Consider the following 20184-nt stretch of genomic DNA (forward strand, 5'->3'; position numbering starts at 1 on the left):
GTCAGCCGCTCACCTCCCGGCAGGTGACCCGTGGCCAATCGCCAGGGGCCTCTTTGCCTGGGCCAGCCAATCGGGGCGGCGCCTGGGCCGCGGCGCATGGGGAGGGCGGGGGAGGCGTCCTCCGGCTGCTCTTAGCTGGGGCGCCGGCCGCGGAGGGGTATCCGGGGCGGAGAAGGAGGCCCTCCCCTCCCCTGAGACGGCGGCCGGCTGCGGCGAATGGCTCTCCTGCTGACCGCTTGCGGAGTGAGTAGACCCCTCGGGTCCCAGGGACGAGGGGCCGCCCTCCCCCAGCCCACGCCCCCAGGCTCCCGTCGGAGGACCCACTGTCCTGCTTAGGAAATATCTCTGTGGAACTCAGTTCTCCTTTCGAAGGTTGACTCACAATGAGCAGTCAGAGCTGAGCTCTAGAGTGAAAGCTCAGCTCTGACCCTGCGCTATCAGTAGAATCTTCACTTGCAGGCCAAGTAGAATTTGGGATGTTGTGGCGTTGTGCTGGTGCCTGGTCCTGTATTTGTGTGTCAATTATGGATGCTGCTGTTTGTGGGTGGGTGAAGAAGGAGGTGGTTATTGTTTTTAACTAGCTACTAGAAATATTTTGGAAACTTCAGTACAGTTTTATGGGGTTCAGGGAACAACTGTAAGGAAGGTTTTAGGTTGTCAGTCTTAGCTCAGTTGAGGAAAGTTGCCTGTGATTAATACAATGGAAGGCCCCTGCTGGGCATTCCTGCTGTACTTAACTTGTTTTTCCAATCAGGAGAAATTGAGAGTTAGGTTGAAAAAGAACATTTTCTAATTTGAAGACTTGGTTTTGCGTGATCAGATTGTTTTTCTTGTTAGCTGTTTTTAAAGAAATTAAATGCCAAATAACTATTTACAGTTTTATCACCGGGGACACTGGAAAGGGTCTTAAAGTGGTAGATGCAGTTTAAAAGCCTTCCCAGCGACTTAAAAGGGGAACTCTGATGAAGTTACTCATCAGTCATCCTTCACCCCCGTGCTGGAACAAGTACTAGAGCTCTTTAGTGAGCAGTACTAACATTTCTTGTCCTTTACTTTTACTTGGGATTTTTTTTTTAAAGTTTTATTTTTGGTGCATCTCTACAAGAGATTACTTAAATAAAAGCCAGATGGTTTTCCCTACTCCAGAGTAGGCATACATCACTAAAAATGGAATTTTAGTTTGAGAATTTAAACAAGAAACACTTTTTAAGTTGGGTGTTTCCTGAGTACCCTGAGTTTGGTTTGGACAGGGATGACATTGTATTTGAAGCATGTCTCAGTAAATAAGAGACTGAAAATATTTTGGGCACAGTCAAGTTGAAGATCAGCAAGGAATTTAGTTCAGTGTAGATTCATTTGTTTGCTGTGATCTCACTGTGTTCTGTTTATTGGAAAGTGAGTTGTGTGGTTTGCACTTTTTTGAAAGAGGGTCTTGGTACTTGAACTCTTGACCTTCCTGCAGGCGTTACATACATGTACCACCACACCCGTGTTTTGCACTCTTGATTTAGAAAGGTAGTGATGATGACAAAGCAATCCACAATCAAGTGTTTATTCTAAAATATTCCAGGATGGCCTCTGGGATGTGTTAACTTCCATCACTAGATGCTGCGCTGTGGAGAAGTGACTGATGATTGTAGTGATTCTTACACCACAAGGCAAAGGTTTTATGGGTACCATAATGTGTGTGTGTGTGTGTGTAGCCGAAAACTATATTTTGAAAATTTTTAAATAAAGATTTAGCAGCCACTGCTATTTCTGAAGCTAGTCTCCCTCTTTAAATATTTTAATGAGGTTTACCACAGGGCCATTCATAGCTGTTTCTATCCACCTTACTCTCCATGTCTAAAGCTCTGTCAGCCTTTGTAATATTACTCTTGGATTTTAATATTAATATCTCTGTATTTGATACTTGTATGATACTGCTCTAAGACCATCATCTCTCTGCTAGACTTTTGGGAATTCTGACCTAGTGTGTAAGAGCAAGCCACACCCATCCTCTTTACTCAAAAACACACTGACTGAGTCACTGCCATGCTTCTGTTCTGGGTGCCTTTCCAAGCCCAGTTCCTGGCCTGCCTTTAAGGTCTCCACAGTCAGGGCTAATTCTTCTCACAGCGTCTGAAACCAGCGTCTGTGGGCGCTTTGCTCAAGGCTTTCCCTGTGAGCGTTCTCATCAGAACACGTCTGGTCTCTGAGTTCTTTCTCTTCACACTGCTTTTCTCTCTTGCTTCGATTACCACCCACATTTCAGGTGGTTCAGCTTTGTCTTGGAGCCCAGTGCTTAGTACCCAGTTCCCTTCCCTTGCCACCTAAAGCAAGGCAGTGACTTACTTTGTGTGCCATCACAGAATTTGTCCATATCTCTTATGGCTTTTGCTAAACTGTAAATTTTTGTTCATCTCTCTGACTCTTGTAAGGCCATAATTTGTTGGAAATCAAAGTTTGTGTTAAACTTTTTCACCAATAGAGTGTCTGGCCATGTAGGGTGGTCTCTTATGTTTTCTTACTCATAGGGTCACATCTGGTACCCTATAAACAAAACGAGTTAACAAGAGAAATCCCCCACTGCCCAGTGTGGGTCTGGTTCTTAAGGCTGGCCGTGGGTAAAGGAGTTCTAACTTCTCCAGCTGCTTTGGGAGGAAAGGAGAGCACGAGGAATTCAGAGGCTGCTTCTAAGCCCTTCTGGTGTCCTTCATTTCAGGGGTGCAGTTTTCACAAGTGCCATACTTGGGGTTTGGCTTTCTGAGCCCCAGTAGAACATCATAGGTGTTTAGCAAATGGGTAAGTTGTATAAACTGACGACATGACCACTCATGGTATGGTTAATGGGAGGGTTTTTATTGTATATGTGGGGGGAGAATAGTCAGAGGCTTCTGGAACAGTTCAGAGCAGAGAAAGTAGTGAACTGGACATGGCCAGTGAACTGGACCTCACCATGAGGTGAGTAGGAGCGGGGGGGGGGGGGATGCAGAGGAGAGCAAGAGGCCAAGACAGAAAGAACCAAGAGAGTGCATAGCTGACATAGCAGGGATGTGAGGAGAAAGAAGCTGAGGGAGGGAAGCCCCTGAGCTGGAGGAGGTTCAGGATGTGTGTGTGCATGTGGAAAAAACTAGGATGTTAGCATGGACCCTGGTGTGTATAACAGTTACTTGTGATATTGAGGGAGCCTAGAGGCGAGCATGTGTTCGGATATGCTAATAGGCACCACAGACAGCATTTGTCCCTTCTACTGGTGTTAGGGGAAATGACGCCTCCTTTGGTAGAAGGGAACTAGCTTTATAAATTCCTGAGGATTGTTGGCTTTTGTCTAACCAACAGAATTTGGGCAAATGGAGTTTCCTTTGGGCCTGACATAAATGATCCAAATTTGAACCATTATAATAACCTAAACATAACAAACCTTTTACTCGATTGTATTGGAACTAGATTTTCTTTTCCTGTGAATTAAAATATGTCTTAGATCACTAGACTGAACTGATTACTTACGAGTATCACAGGGAATTGGAGAAAATGTTTAGAAACAGTGCTGGGGTGGTGGGCAGATTCTGTATCTATGTGACTTCTATGTGACTTTCGTATGACTTCTGATGTAGTTGAAATAATACCAATAGCAATACTAACACAGATTGGTTTGGGTGCACAGTATCATGGGACAAAGCATGTTATTGGCTAGAGCAGTCAAGGGAACTTAGGAAGCGGTGAAATTTTAGTTTAATATTGGTTGAGTAATGCTGGGTTCTATTTACTGTTTCGTCCATTATCCTTAAAGAAGCCCTTTGGAAATCCTAATAAGCACCTGGCTATAACAGAGTCAGGACATGTTTTTCACATGAATGAATGGTAATTTTTGTTCTCTTTCTCTCTCTCTCTCTCTCTCTTTCTCTCTCTCTGTGTGTGTGTGTGTGTGTGTGTGTGTGTCTGTGTGTGTAAGAGAGAGAGAAATGTATTGACATTTCTGGGGAGAATTTAAAGAACTTGGCTGTATTATATGGACTATAGCTCGTTTTGTTTTTCAAGTATGTGAATCTTCGGCCGAGTTGCTTTCATTTTTTGCATTCTCGGTATTCTAGAGTTTGTTTTAAACTCTGCTTGCTGTCATATTTGTAAGATTCAAGGTTACAGGGAAGGAACAATAGTTCATTTGAGTTTTAGTATTCTTTGTCAGACTCTGCGGAAGACCTTGTATAGTTGGAAACTGCAACTTCCTGTTTTTATGTAAATGAATCAGCCATAGATCCTCCCAGTGTGATGGAGCTTTTACTGTCTGCATGAACAGTCATTAACTTGGAGGCATTTGCTTCAGGAAATCCTAGAACAGGAAGGAAGGAAGCCTAAAATCTAATTGATATCCATTCTCCCCCACCTCTCATCCCCACCTTTTATAAGTAATGGAAGGTGTCTTCCAGAAACCAAGTGATTTACCAAGTCTGTAATAAGTAGGGATTGAGCCTACGTCCAGTATGTTTCCTGGTGCTCTTGGCACATCTCTCCCCATTGCTCACCTGGCTGCTCAAGCTCTCGGAATGTCAGTCTGTGTTCCTGTGTTCTCCCTTCTCCCAGAATCATTCCCTGTTCTTCTCTTTGTGTGCCTCGGGAGCCAGTGTTACAAGCTCTTTATTCTTGGGCTTTTGTTTGTCTTTAGCCCATGGGAGGCAGTGACAGGAGATTGAAGAAGGGAACAAGAATAAGTGTCACTGCTCCTGCCCCTCGCTGTTTGTAGCCAGTTGTCCTTTGCTGTTGGGTACAGCCCTTGCTCTTTCTTCAGGCTCAGGTGAATAAAGCTTCCTTGCTGTCCCTAATTCCTGAAATCCCACAGAATCTTTTGTTGACTTGCTTAGCCCTGAATAGTTGGCCATGAAAGAAGAGTTCGAACATTGCATTTGATGAGCCACAGCCCACTACTCTAATACAGACTCCTGCCTCTGTCCAGAGCCCGGATTCCCCAATGCTCCCCCTTAAAACCTCTCTTAACCCTCTTGTCTTCTGAGTCTTCTGGTGCCTTTCTCATTGCATCATTCTCTATTCAAAGCAGATCCTCTAGACCAGTGGTTCTCAACCTTTTTAAAGCTGCGGCCCTTTAATACAGTTCCTCATGTTATGGTGACCCCAACCATAAAATTATTTTCATCGTTACTATAATTTTACTACTCTTAGGACTCATAATGTAAACAACTGTGTTTTCTGATGGTCTTAGATAACCCCTGTGTAAAGGTCACTTGACCCCAAAGGGGTTGTGACACATAGGCTGAAAAACCACTGTTCTAGACAAATGTTGATCTCAAATAGATGGAAACTCTTAGGTCAGGATCAGTTGTCTGTTTCACCTTGGCATCTCCAGGGTATCCAGCACAGAGTGTAGTCACAGAAGCTGCCCAATGAATAAATAATCTTTGTAGCATAGGGTTGTAAAGCCCAGAGTAGTGTGTGTAAAAATGTGCTCATGACAAGACTTGGCGTGAGAGAAGGAAATTTGTCACTGCCTGATCCCCTTCCGTCCATGCTGCAGTAGACTTTTGTCCTGTCACCTCTTTTTGTCATAAAATTCCTCGTCAGCATCTGTGCAGTTTTTGCTAAGAGTGAGGCGCTGTTGTGAGTGAAACTAAGAGGGGCTTCCTTATCTTCTTCATGTACCGTCCGGTGAGCATGCTGAAGGGGTTCAGTAGTCACCGTCTTTTTTCTCCCTCCTTCTTCAGCGTTTGCCACAAACCAAGCACTAGCTTGGGGAATACAGTAAAGAACAACAAATTCAGGTTATCTTGGTAGACTTTCAGCTTTTTACATTAGATAATTTTGCATGTACTTTGAGCAACTTTAGCAAAACTGAGCCTGTGTTTCCTTCCACTGGACATCCCATGGCAGTAGAAATCACTTACCCAAAGACAGTTTAGCAAACGCAGTTTAAGGGATTTTGCCAAGACAGTGTGAAACCCATTCTTTTAAAAGTTGTTTTGTTTCATTTGATGTGAGCTAAAAACCTTTGGTGTGAGTAGTTTATCATGCAGATCTTGTTGAGTGTTAATTTGTCAGCTTGTTTGCTGTGCAGAGGTCAGGTCATATCAGTAGAGCATAGTGGGTTTGTTTAGAAAACATTGCATAATTAGAAGTTGTTAGGAGAAGTCTCAGTGTGTGCTTAAATGATCAGCTTTAAACTTAGATGGTTAATTTTACTTTCTCCTGCTTGCACATAGAGCATACTTCCAGGAAATTTACCTGAACCAATTGTATTTGATTGATCTTTAGACTAGGGTGAATAAAATGTTGGTAATCTCAGGCTTGGACAAGGAAGAATGTTTGCTCCTCTGCTTCAGTTTGCCTAAGTACTGAGATAGCTTAACCTGACTGACAACTTGAAAAATGGCCTTGAGGGTAAAAGAAAGCCCCTGCCATGCAGGCCTGCTGACCTGACTGAAATCCCTGGAACCTGAACTGGTGGAGGGACAGCATCCGCTCCCCAAGAGTTGTCTTCTGTGTGCATTCATTCTATGGCATATTCCCACCCAAGAATAATAAAAACAAAATAAAGAGCCTTCAAGTAGCCCAGGTAACTGAGTTGCCTCTGTTTGCAAACACCTCGAGTTTGCTTTCTTTGAAGCCGAGTCATGAGCATGTTGGCTGGATGAGCATGGAATGCCCTCAGTGTCTTGCTTTATTTTTTGTTAAGGGGCTCATTTTTTTTCCCTAGGGCTTTTTGCTGCCTGGTACTTTACTCTTAAATGATACTACAATTTGGCTACGATTCATTTTGCTTAGAATGGGGTATGAGTAGTTTCAGCAATGCCAATTCTTTTTTGGTGTATTTTAGGATTTCATAGATAATCTTTAAAGAGTAAACCTGGTGACTTTGCATATAATTTTTTGAAAAATATGTATAACTTGTGATTTCTGAATATTTTTCCATGAAGCCTTGATGTTTTTATGAAAAAAAAAAACTTAGAAAAGTTAAACATGTCAAGCAAAAACTGTGAGCACAAATCTCTCTTGGCCCGTTTCCTCAGTCCCACCCGAGAAGTGACAGTTCCATGGCCTTCCCCTGTGTTTGACTTCAGGAGGAGCGGGAAGTGTGAGGGCATATAAACGTAAAGACACAGTTCGCAGTTTGTAATACAGTGGATTTCTAAGTGTAGTTTCGGTGTCGCTCATCTTGTGAGGTAATCAATGCTAACTAGTTTATAAAGGCCTGCAAACTCGGGTTTCCATGATTTTTTCCCCTCTTTTTTGTTTTTTGAGACAGGGTTCTCTGTGTAGCTCTGGCTGTCCTGGAACTCACTCTGTAGACCGGGCTGGCCTCAAACTCAGACATCTGCGTGCCTCTGCCTCTCTCCTATTGGAATTAAAGGCATGAGTCTCCACTGCCCAGCTAAATTGTTCCATTATCACTTTATGGAGTCCATGCTTATATTTTGTCCTGTCAGTTGAAGAGTGCATAGAGTTTCATCTTAAGAACTAAGCAGTTGTGCCCAGTCATGAATTTTAGTGCTGATATCTATAATGATCTTAATTCATGATTCTCCTGTTGTGTAAAGCAGACAGGATCTGCCCTGTCTCTGGGTAAGCAATTTAGAATTTGTCATTCACTTTTCTTTTTTAAACAAAACAAAAACTTAACTATTAAACTATTTCCTGTATAAATTTTAAAAATAGAAATGGCTTTAGTGGTTTGTTTGGTTAGAGTTGTGTTTAACCATTATAATCTTTGGTGGAGGGAAGCTTTTTTTTGACTCTTGGCTACCGAGGTAGTTATTAGGTGCAGCTTACATTCTGTGCTTTAGGCACAATAACCAACTGTTTTCTGTACATCCTACAGGGTTTTCCTCTGATCTGTTTGTGGGCTGTATTTTGCCACGTTTTGTTACTGCTTTTATCATTTTTATATCATTCATTATCTTCTTCAGAGTTCATCAGCTTATTGTTAGTTTTTTTTTTTTTTAAAGAATGTTAAGTTTAATGCTTGTGCCTTTTTCTTGGTTGTTTATTCCCAAGAAAAACTGCACATGGCTTATAGTATAATTTGTTAGTCTTTTTTCTTTTTTTAAAATCCATCAGCATGATTTACCTGTGAAGTTGCTGTGTAGGTCTTGGGATTAAAGAAAGTGAATTCTGGCTGTCCAAGGCTCCAGATCCAGAAAGGAAATTGAACAGTTACTATTAAGTTAGTGGTCCCTCCTGTTGATAGGGAAATGAAAGCCGGGACAGTGAACTGGCCTGAGCACACTTGTGGGAGTCTGTTAGGAAACTGTAGAGTGAGGATTCAGAACTTGATCTGTCCTTAACACTTGTCCGTGTTCACTTCCACTACATCACCACCTTGGGTGACTTTTAGATTACATGTCTCCTCTTTTCGAATAGTATTGTAACTTAATAGAAAAACGTAGTAGTATTTGTAGGTAGAGGAGTGGGTTAGAATCCTAATTAAAAATCCTATCTGGGTAGGAGTTGGAGGAGCTGAAGCTGCAATCAGAATATATTGTTTGAAAAAAAAAACCTATTTTCAATAAAAAAGAAAAAAATACTAATGGGAGATCTGAACGTTCAGTAAGCATTTGTGAAATAGGTTCAGGGTTAGTCTATCTCATGATCTTTCTTCTCTCTCTCTCTCTCTCTCTCTCTCTCTCTCTCTCTCTCTCTCTCTTTTTAAGACAAGGTTTTACTTTATAGTCCAGGCTAGCCTTGAACTTTCAGCTGTCTTCCTGCCTCATCCTCCCACGTGCTAGGATTCTGGGACTGAGCTTTGCCTATAACTATTTACAATGTTATAGTAAATTGAGATAAAATGAGAAATAAGTATTTAACAGACTTTATAGTATAGTACTCTGAAAAAATTCAATATGTCTTATTCATGGTGAGTCTATAGTGTCAGTATTGTTCACTTAGAATTGTTGAGAAAAGACCTTTTATGGCATTCTTGGGGTGCCCTGAAGGTTTTGGTAAGAAACTAATAGCAACTATGTGGGTAAGAGAAACTGATTTGAAGTCGTGTAGCCATGGAAAGATGTCTTCCAAGGTGTAGTGGAGGAAAAAGTTCATCGCTGTGCTCAGTTTTATGGATGTTTAAAATCGATGCTATTTTCTCCAAATGAGTTGGCAGTTGACTGTTATGTCTCTAGAGTTAAGAATACATAGAAATGCTTGCCTTCGGGACTCCTCAGTAGCTCCAAGACCTGTTCTTGGCTGATGTGGCTGCACTGTGGGGCTGTAAATGTTTCAGGATATCATTAGTATCCCTCATGGAATCATGGGCACATGAAAATTACTAAGTTCTTTCTTTAGTATACTTTTTTTTGTTATTAAATGAACTGATAGGAAGACAAAATGGTGCCATTTCCCTAAGAGCTTAATATGCTCACTTAATTTTCTGACAACACAAAAGCCAGTAATTTTGGCAGACTGTTTGGTTTTTAACGTGTCATTTGCTATGTCCTTATTTTCCTCTGTATAGTTACAGGTTTTCTCTTAGTCCTTTGATCGTTGATGTCAGACTCACAGCATGGTAACTTTCTACTCTCTCTTTTCTTACCTTTATGGAAGATCAGTACCACACTTGCTTTTTTCCAGTCTTCTGGTATCTCTCCAGTTCTTGAATTTTCAAAAATAATTGTAAGTGATTGAATCGTAAGTATGCCCTCTGCTTTTTTGATTGGGTGAGAGGTCATCTCAAACATGTCATCCCCATTTGTTAGCATACACGTTGCAAGTGCTCTTGTTTAAATTAAAGTGGAATTTGTGTAAAAATTAATTATTTTTAGAGTATTTGTTTTGCTAATAAAATGCCTGTTCATATTCTTTCTTACTTTTCATCAGGTGTGTTTTCTTTGAATTTTCCTTTGAATTTTAAGCTATTTTTTGTTATAGTTCTACTGCTAATGACTTACTTTCTATCATTTCAAACTTTCTCTGAAGACATAAATAATTTATTTAAAATATATTTTTCCTTTTAAATAAATTAATTTGTTTTAAGGCAGGAGTTAATATAGCTCAGGCTAGCTTTGAACTTATGAACTTCCTGCTTCCACCTACCAGATGCTAGAATTCTAGGCATGTACAATCACACATAGCTTCCTTGTCCTTTTTAGGGAGAACATATTTTTTATTATATATTATTTTGTCCTGTTTAAGACTCAGTCCTTCAAGTTTTCATTAAGAAATAAGACTGATCGAAGCTGTCTTATTTTTCACATTCTTTTTTTTGTGTTACTACTCAGTCTCCTGTAAGTGATTGAATCGTAAGTATGCCCCCTGCTTAGTGTTCAGTGTTAATCTTAGTTCCTCAAGTTACCTATAAATTTCTTTTCTTTTTTGGGGGGGGTGGTTTCCAATACACATTTTCTCTGGCTAGCTTGGCTGTCCAGGAACTCACTATGTAGACTAGGCTGGCCTCAAACTCAGAGATCTGCCTGCCTCAGCCTCCTAGTGCTAGAATTAAAGGCATGCACCACTACCACTTAGCTACCCATAAGTTTTCTAATTTCTGATTCTGGTCAAGAATACCTTAAGCCATCTTTGGTAACTCTGACCTTTGTTTATTGGTCTGCCACTGTCTCAGGAGTTGCTTTAAAATCTTTTACTGCCTGCCTCAAAAGTCTTTCTAGGAAAGTCCCAAAGCAAGCTATGATTTACATGTTTCTCAGAGTTTAGGGTGATCCTTGTAGTGCTCTTTTTAATTTGGATGAAACATTTTGTTGTGTATTTAATGTCCCACCTAAAATCATTAATAGGAATTCGTTTAATTTAATTTGCTGGCCTGTTAGCTTTTAGGTGTCCCCTGAGACTATCAAGCTAGTCCTGATATTAGAAATTAGAAAATTCATTTTTCTTGTTATATCATAGACCATTTTGTGTTTGTTTTTCTATCACTGCTTTTAATCTTTTTAAAATTTTAGTGTTTTTAGAGAAGTCTGGGTGCTCAGAACTGTTGATCTTCCTTCTAAATGCTGGGACTATGGACTTTTAGTTAAAATGTAAAGTGCATTTCTATCCAGACTGACAAGTAATAGAACTGTGGTACTTCAATATTGTAAGCCAGAGAGCAGCAAGGTCCTGATTGCCAGCACTGCACTATGATCACTTCAGTTATTGCAGAAGGACATACAAGAGAAGAAAGGAAAGGGAGCAGAGAACAGAAATCCAAAAGGAGCACGGGGAGCAGCAGTGGACGTTTGGTGCAGCTGCCACATGCATTCATCTAGTGCTGCAACATCCCCGGAGGGTGCTGATGAAGGAACAGCACAGCTCCTGTCTTTTGTGTCTCTCTAGAGAAGTCAAAGAGTAATGTGCTCAGTGTTAGATAGAGCAGGTGCAGAGAACTGTGTCTGTTTTACTCCCAGATTGCTCTCTAGCAGTGTGCAGTCGCACAGTTTTTAAAGGTCTGCCCTGCTTGCAGTTCTTTCCAAAGACCACCCTCAGCCTGGGGAATGTCTGTGTTCTTGGTCTTATTTAAAAAGAAGTCTCCAGTGTCAGCAGGATGGCTCACTGGGTAAAAGGCCCCTGTTGCACAACCTGATGATTGGATTTTACTTCTCAGAATCCACATGCAGGAGGAACAGAACTGACTCCTACAGGCTGCCCTCTGGCATTCATACATGTGTAGTACTCTGTGTGTGTGTGTGTGTGTGTGTGTGTGTGTATAATAAATAAAAGTATTTTTTAAAGTTAAAAAGACCAATATGAATAAGTGTAATGTCTCACTGTTATGAGTATTGGATGGAAAGAAGAACAGGTATATAATACAATTTTTAAAGTTTTTTTTTCATGTGCGTGTATGTGTGTGTGTGTGTGCGTGCCTGTGTGGGTTCATGTGTATAAAGTGCTTGTAGAGGCCAGAAGAGGGCATTGGACCACCAGGAACTGGAGTTGCATGAAGTTGTGAGCCACTGTGTGGACCCTGGGACCTGAACTATGGTTTTCTGCAAGAACAGTGAGTGCTCTGAACTTCTAAGCTAGCTCTTCAACCTTTTTTTAAGAAATAAAAATTCAACAGTTTTATAACTTTATTTTTATTCTACAAAATGTAATCAGAAATTTTAAAAGTCTCTTGTCATTACGTGAGATAAAGAGAGACAAGACGTCTCAGCCACATCACTTCAAATGTCTGAATGGGAAGATAGAAGTGGTGGCTGATGGGGAAACTGGGGGTAATTTTAGTGCACTTAGTCATTTTAAGAAATGTGTCATCATTGAAACCGGCCTGTCCATGCTCCTGATAAATCCGTACATGTTATTTCATTGGTTGTAGATAAGCAAACTCTGTAGAATTCCTTTTAAAGCACACCTATAATTTTTGTATTGCTGCGCAGGGAAGTTAGACCAGTTCTGAGGTTTTAGGCTGATGACCACCATTACAAACCTCCCTATAAGCCTTCCATACCGTGAGGTTATGAAGCCTGGGGTTTATTCTGTTGGTGAAGGGAACTTGTGCAAGAGGGTTATTTCTGAAGAATTAATTGAGGTGGGGTTCAGGCTTGAAGTTTAAATAATGTGTTTCTCTTCTGTAGAAGATATCACTAACTGATTTGTTTAAAAAGCGCTGCTAGTTATTTTGCTGACAGTGATAGTTCTAAAAGAGCTTAGAAGAGCAAAGTCCTTGATGATCACCTTTCCTTTCTCCCCCTTGCCGTCTGTTCACTCTCGGATGTGTCGCTGGTTTCTCTTAGCTACTGAGTGAGAGCAGTGTATCTAACTGACGGTAGCTTGCTCTTGATAATTAGACCACTGCTAGTTATGCTGTAATACTCTTGAAATTCAACAAAAACTAAGCCAGGCATCCTATTTTCCTGTGGTGTCTTCAGTGTCAGCAGGCACTGCCCCTTCTGTGAAATGTGATGTCTGAACTCCCCTTTGCTCAGCAAACATTTCTAATATGAAGTTCTCTGGGATATTTTTAAAAATGAAAAAGTGTGTAGCTGGGTGTGGTGGCCCAACGTGGTTAATCCCAGCAGGCACAGGCAGGTCTCTGAGTTCCAGGCCTTCCAGGGGTACATAGCGAGACCCTGTGTCAAAACAAACAAAACCCCAAAGAATGTGTTTGCGTATAATTTTGTTATTATATGGATTGTGAATACATTGATTATAATTTTTCTTAAACATTGTTTTCATATATTACTTGGAAGCGATTTTTCTTCAATTAGTTTCTTTACATTCATGTAAAAAAGCAAATAGAGCAAGATTTATTAGCTTTAAATTTGAAACAGAAAATAATTAAAAGATAACTGGCTTTCCCCATGGTCATGACAGGCTGTAATTTTTAAAATTTTTAACATTTTGTGTCAGAATGTCAACTATAGTTTGAGAAGAGCAGCAGTAAATAGTAAGTAGTAACGTGATAGTGTTTTAGTAGATGGGGGCAGAGGGAAGGAGTGGGGCGAGCTGGGGTTCCGTGTGCCCAGGTGGGGTGTTGCTATAATACAGAAAGCTCCAGGGTCTACTCACTCAAGTGGAGCATATACAAACAAGCAGTGTGCGTTGGCAGAAGACTGGGAACAGCTGAGTTTGTTGAGCTACACCATCTGTCACCCATTTAGTTCAGTTTTCTGGTTGGCTTAGACATCAGTGGTGGTAGTTCCTCAGGACAGGACAGCTGGGTGTGCAGGTAGATACCAGGGGCTAGGAATGTGGTTCTCTCCAAGTACTTAACCTTTTACGATTTGTTCTTGTAGTCAGAGGTAATTAAGAGCTCAAAATTTCTTTTGAGCAGTCAAAACAAGAATTGTAGATCTTTTGGGAGCTTGAGATGCAGATGTACAAAAAGTAGGATATGCCATTGCTGTACTTTTAAACTGAGAAAGAGAGGCATCTAAGTACATTTACACCCTGTCCAGAGTGTAGTGTTCACGCCAAGGCTGAAAGTGAATAGGGAACTTGATGAGGTGAGACGAATCAGCAGTTGCACTTAGAAAAGTCTGTGAGACTGTTTAACCCAGGCTAGTTGTAAATTTACAGTTCTCCAGTCTTAGCCTTTCCAGTGCTAAGACTGTTGATGTGTACCACTGTGCTCAGCTTTCTCTTAAAAAAATTAATAAGGAGAAAAGAGGGTGGAAAACTTCTGAGCTGATGGAATGGGTTCAGTATCTGTAATCCCAGCACTCAGGAGGCAGAGGCAGCTTGTGAGTTTGAGGCCTGCCTGGTGTACAGAGTTCCAGGACAGCCAGGACTGTTACACAGAAATCTTGTCTCGGAAAACCTGCGTAGTGTCAGGAGAAAACTGACTCCCACAAGCTGTCCTCTGAGCACACACATTGAGCCCCTACCTCTAAAAAAACAAACATGATTCTTGGGACAGGAAAAAAATGGGAGGAAATAGGAAATAGCCTAGGAGGTTTGATATTTCATACTATATTTTATGTTAAATGACTGTGACTCTGGTGGACAGGGAGCCAGTCGTGGGGGGGGGGGTGATTTTGAGGGCAGGGCACCAACCCTTTCTCAGAGCAGCTGCAGCACATGTATTACTGAGTGGAAGGTTGATGCAGTACTTGTCTCAGAAAATTTTGTTAACTTAAATAAACCCATTTGTGTAAATGGACTGTCTGTTTTGAAAGTTGAAATTACGTATTCATGAAGGATGAGGCGTTTCCTGTAATAATATGTGTGGCTTGGACACTGCCAGATCATTCACTTTGTTTTCCTCTAGGGTTTGGATTCAGGATTTGTTCCTAGTGTCCAAGACTTTGATAAGAAACTTACAGAGGCTGACGCTTACCTGCAGATCTTGATAGAACAATTAAAGGTATGGCATGCTGTTCTGATATAAAGTAGTAAATGTTGCTAAGCTGGGCTTCAAAGTTACTTGATGGTAATTTACATCCCTTATGGTTTTCAGCAATTTTTCAAGCTGACAAATCCTTAAAAGTAGGATCTCTTCCTCTAATTATATTAATAAAATGTATGTTCTATACTCTTTGATTATTGAGGAAAAGGTAAATAGGATGTCGCTGAGATCTTGGGTTCCTCCTCCCTTTCATTTTTTTGGGGGGTGACTTTTCTCTTTGAATTAAAGTGATAGGTCATAGGAAGAAAAAGAAACTCATTAACTTAGAAGACAAAGCAAAAAAAAAAAAACCTTTGAGTTTAAATAAATATTTCTATTTACTGCAAGTCTTGTGGTTCTAGTGTCTGTAATCCTAACCCTCAGGCTGAAGCAGAAGGATCACCTATTTGAGAGTAACTATATAGTATGCTACATAATTCCCAGTCAGCCTAGCTTACAGAGTAAGACCCTGTTTTCCAAACAAACAATAAAAAGTCTTGTGGAGGTGCTGGTGAGATGGCTCAGTGCTTGATGTGCAGGCATGAGGTCTGAGTTTGGTTTCCCAGTACTCACATTAACACTGGGCACAGCATACATGTCTGTACACCAGCATGGGTGATATCACACACTCTCTGGGCACCATCAAGTCAAGTGTGAGAGCTCCACATTTGTTGAGACAGACACTCCGTCTCCAGAAATAAGTTAGAAAATGATGAAGACACTCAGTATTCTCTGGCCTCACATAAAATGTGCAGGATGGAGACAGGCAGATCTTGGGAGCTTGCTGACCAGTTAGCCTGCCCAGAACAGGTTCAGTCAGAGTTTCTGTCTCACAGAGCAAAGTGGAGAGTGAGAGAGGAAGACACTAGACATGCTCCTCTGCCTCCACAGGTACACACACACACATGAATTGCAACCATAGTAAAAAATCACTTTCTTACTCTAATTCTACCATGGCATTTGGTCTGAGCAGTTCACAGTCATTCTCATAGAAGAATGTGATTTGATACAGAGCCTAGAAATAATTTATGTGTATGTTAGCTACAGCAGAAATATTTAGGAACTAAGGTTTACTTTTCTGTTTGGTAAGTGTACACAGTATAATAAATATCTTGATACTAAAAGTGTCTTTTTCATACCCTGTAGCTTTTTGATGACAAGCTTCAAAATTGTAAAGATGATGAACAGAGAAAGGTAACTTCTATAACCATAATTTTACTTGATTTTTTTAATTAAAAAGTGTTTTGAAAAAGTAATGGAAATACATCAGTATTTTATTATTAAGAAAATATTGTTGAAATGGGGAAACTAAGGCATACTTAGAATCCCAGCTCTGGGGAGGCTGAGGTAGAAAGATCAGGAGTTCATTGCCAGCTTGTACTACCTAGCAAGATTCTATATAAAACAAGACAAAATGGATGAGGCATGGTGGCACATGTTTTTAGTCCCAGCACATTAAGCTTTGTGAGGACTATACTATACAGTAGACCTCCATCTCAAAACAAAAAACAACAATAACAAAAAGCCAAACCTACCAACCCACCAGAAACAATATCACTGATCTACTGTGTATTACTGTAATATTCCCTCAAGTGGTGTTTTCTGGTAAATTTCCAGTTGCAACTTAATAATTAAATAAAAGGATAATATTCAGGTTTTTAATATAATTCTGTTTTGCAAGTATTAGATATTTGGGAGTAAGTTCTTTACATATAAGGTAGGAAGGTATTAATTTCTAGGGCTTGGGACCAGGAACATGCCGTTAATCCCAGTACTTGGAAGGCAGAGAGGCAGACAGATTTCTGTGTTCAAGGCCAGCTTGTTCTACATAGTTTGTTCCAAAACATTCAGAGCTACATAGTGAGACCCTGTCTCAAAAAACAAACAACAAAACAAAAAGAAAGTTACTGTTTCCATGTGGTCACTTCAGGGAGAGAACTGCTCAGAACGAACATGTGACAGGGAGAGCCAGTGCTTGCACTGCGGCCTCCAGGCCTTCAGGCCTTCAGTTTGGTTTTCCTGGGTGTTTGTCGGGGCTAATAGGTGCCGCGTCTTCTCTTTTCTTGTGCTGTACCTGGTGCAGCATTTTTTATTGTTGTTTTGCTTTCTTGCTGACAGTGGCCTTACAGTTTGGTCAGCTACATTTAATAATAATATAAGTTCATGTTCTAACTCACCTCCCATTAATTCTTAGTTTTGGAATTTATTTCTAGTTTATTTAAAAGACATTTTAGGGAACTTTTTTTTGAAAAATCATGAAGTCTATAATAAATATAAAATCTGTTTTCTGGAAAGGTATAAGAATGTTTTATACTTTCTTACCAGTCTTGAAGTGCATGAATTTTATGAATATCTATCCATAAAATATTTGTAATTTTAAATTTAAATATTGGGTTTAGACTAAAAAATATAATAAAAAAATTATTTCTTTCCTAACTTAATTACATTATCTTGGCATAGTGTAAGTAAAAAACCCTTCAAATGTCTAATCCCTGAAAATAACAGTGTGTGCCTCTTTGTGATTTTCATTATTTCTATTTTATAAAATTTATTTTTCACAGAAAGTTGAAACTCTCAAAGACACAACAAATGTAAGTTATGTATTAAACTCTGACTTTAATTTAATTTAGAACCTGCTGCTATTAATAAGAACAAGCAGTGTCTTAGTTTCTGTGGATTTTTATGAGGATGTTTAAGAATTGAGTCATTGGCCAAGGATTTGTTATCCCTGTGGTTGAAATTAATCTGACGTGCCATTTTATTTGTTTCTGGTCTTAACTTCAGTGGTATCTTGGGATAAAAGTATCCTTCATGCTTAGGAGGCTGTTGTTCAACATGGTAGCACATACCTGTGATCCAAGCATGGATTAGGAGTAAAGGCCAGGCTCAGCTACATAGTGATCTCATTTTTGAGACCCTGTCTCAACAACAACAACCCCCCCCCAAAAAAAAAGGAAAAAGGAAAAAGAAAAAATGGTATCTCATATATGAGACAACTTGTCATTGGAAGTATCTCTAATAGATCGTTTGCACATGCATAATATAAGATAAATAGAGGAGGGGACTCAAGTCTGAACTCAAGATCCATTTAAGTTTCTTGTAGTTGATGCTTGCAGTTTGACTTCCTGACACCTGAAATTGTGAATTGGAACTTGGAGGATGAGGGATACTCAATCTGTACATACTCTTCTCTTGAAAATGCAGTACCATTTGAGTTTCCTTAATGCACTGGCCTTTGATGTTATTCAATATGATGTTACTGATGATATTTGTATCTTGATAAAAGTTTTTTTTAAAATAGGCAAGCTATTTCAGATCTGAGTATTCTGACCAGATCCTGCCCTGTGTCTTGCTTTAGGCATTGACATTGGGGTTGCTACTGTTTATCTAAACAATTGAAGGTTAATCAGACTCAGACTCACATACTTTCTCTTTGAGAGAAAAATAGTAGATATTATTTGGTATAAATGATAGTGTGATCTTCCTTAGTAAATCATAGAATTGTTAATAAGTAGCTTGTCACACTGTCATCAAATTAGAACTTACCACATACACAGAAAGGTGTATTTAATGTGTAGGCTTTACTTTTTTGTATATTTGAACTGATTTTTAAGACTATTTTAAGTTTTAATATCATATAACTATTTTATTTGCAACAAGACCCTAAAATCAGTGTTTTGTCTTTATAGAGCATGGTAGAATCAATTAAGCACTGCATTGTGTTGCTACAGATTGCTAAAGTAAGTAAATTTTACTTTTTATTTACTTTCAAAGTTTATAATTTAAAAAATTGTATTGGAATTTTTCTTTAGTATATACAATACTTAGTTCTGAAACACTACTTTTCAACAGTAAACAGAATTGTGGAATTCTATATTTTGTTGAACAATTACTATGTTTGGATGTTTTCACACACACATCTGCCTTTTTTCTGGTAATAATTGCTGGTGGTGGCTAGGAAGTAAGGGAACATGTTTAAAGAGTGCATTCTTTGGCTAGGAAGTAAGGGAGCATGTTTAAAGAGCTCATTCTTTGGCTAGGAAGTAAGGGAGCCTGTTTAAAGAGCGCGTTCTTTGCTTTAACCACAGCTGCAGCTTGGGATGGAAGACTATATTTTCATAAATCTTTTATATAATTTCTTCTTAGAAATCAAGAGATAAGCTTTACCACAGCTATTTTCTTGTACATTGTAGAGTATAATAGATACATTTTTGAAATTGGTGTATTTTGTTTGTTTTTGAGGAGGAGAGGATACTGAACTACATTGGTGGACCAGTCATTAATTGTTGTTATCCATGGAACAAAATGGGTGGTGAATTATTTTGGGCTAAATACTAATATCTACCCACTTTTATGAAAGCTTTTTGGCACTCAAATATATAGGCCTGGTATTTTCAGAGAGAGAAGTAGGTTTGAGAATAAGCCTACCATTCACCATTATACTTGACGTTTGTGTGTCTGTAGCTAGTGGGTAGAAGCAGGTAGGCAGGTTGGAAAATAATTAGTGGTATGTTTTACTCGTTTATATGTTTTTGTTTGCCCAGTGTTAGAATCTCGTTTTTCCTCACATTGTTAGTGACACAGTAGCATAGGGCAGGGCTGGAGGCATAAAATTCAGGCTAAGGTTTTGTTTAGTTTTCTTGGATCTAAATTTACGTGACTGCATGGAGAGCACGTGCAGATATTGGGGGTGGGGAACAGGGAGGGAAGAATTACACATCCAAAAGCATATCTAATATGGTGACGGAAGAAATGCAGCTTAGACTTGCTGGCTAGCCTGGGGAGTCAGACAGATAGCTGCGCTTGGAGTGTAGCCTCTTCTTGACTCAGCGGCTACTTCTTAGTTACTCAGTAAGGAAGGTTTATTACGTGATGTGTGTAGCGTCAGAGCAGCCAGCCTGTGTTGATGCAGTCTTTTGTCATGGGGAATTTGGTCTTCAGCCTTGGTGTTAAGAACCTTTACCTGCTGAGCTGTCTTGCTGGTCCTCATCAGGAGTATTTTTGATGTTTTCTATCTTTGAACTGTATTACAGTTCAGATTATTCCGTTTCTTTCTACTAGTTCCCACAGCTGAGTGTGTTAGTCTAGGTTGACAGATCTACTTTTCAGTGGAGGCACTCAGGAGTCACTTTAATCAATCCCAGCAGAAGTTTGGCCACGTTGTAAGGCTGTCAACGTGCTGCACCCTGTATGACTCTGCATCCGTCAGCTTCATTTCAGTGTCCATCGTATCAGTGGCCTGCCTGCTCAGGTATCTTGAGATGTCCGCTAGGCACCATAGCGTGTGAACCCTCGCTCTCTTTCATCTCCTGCTGCTTGACCACACTGTTCGATAACAGGGGCCTGTTTTGCCTTTGATTTTCTCTTCAGGGGAGGCAGCTTTCTCCTCAGTTTCAGGGATCTTTGCTTCTGTTGGGTGGCTCCTCTCACAGATGTTCTCC

At 40.0% G+C, this 20184-nt stretch overlaps 1 protein-coding gene across 10 annotated transcripts in view; it reads left to right on the top strand.

The window, feature by feature from the left end:
* Osbpl9 (oxysterol binding protein like 9) overlaps nt 1–20184 on the top strand; it is a 142873-nt gene that overhangs the window by 81380 nt on the left and 41309 nt on the right. For 5 of the 10 annotated variants that reach the window (XM_048453356.3, XM_048453357.3, XM_087904749.1 and 2 more), the window contains 5 exons: nt 9529–9597; nt 14627–14722; nt 15890–15937; nt 17305–17334; nt 18433–18483. In XM_048453356.3, coding sequence (XP_048309313.2) covers nt 9529–9597; nt 14627–14722; nt 15890–15937; nt 17305–17334; nt 18433–18483 — 294 coding nt within the window. Of the gene's footprint in view, nt 1–92; nt 244–9528; nt 9598–14626; nt 14723–15889; nt 15938–17304; nt 17335–18432; nt 18484–20184 lie in introns of those variants that run through there. The other 5 variants (XM_087904751.1, XM_048453361.3, XM_048453362.3 and 2 more) reach the window with 2 other exon arrangements.

The sequence above is a fragment of the Myodes glareolus genome, chromosome 3, assembly GCF_982192425.1.
Source record: "Myodes glareolus chromosome 3, mMyoGla1.1, whole genome shotgun sequence".
In the NCBI taxonomy this organism is placed as follows: Eukaryota; Metazoa; Chordata; class Mammalia; order Rodentia; family Cricetidae; genus Myodes; species Myodes glareolus.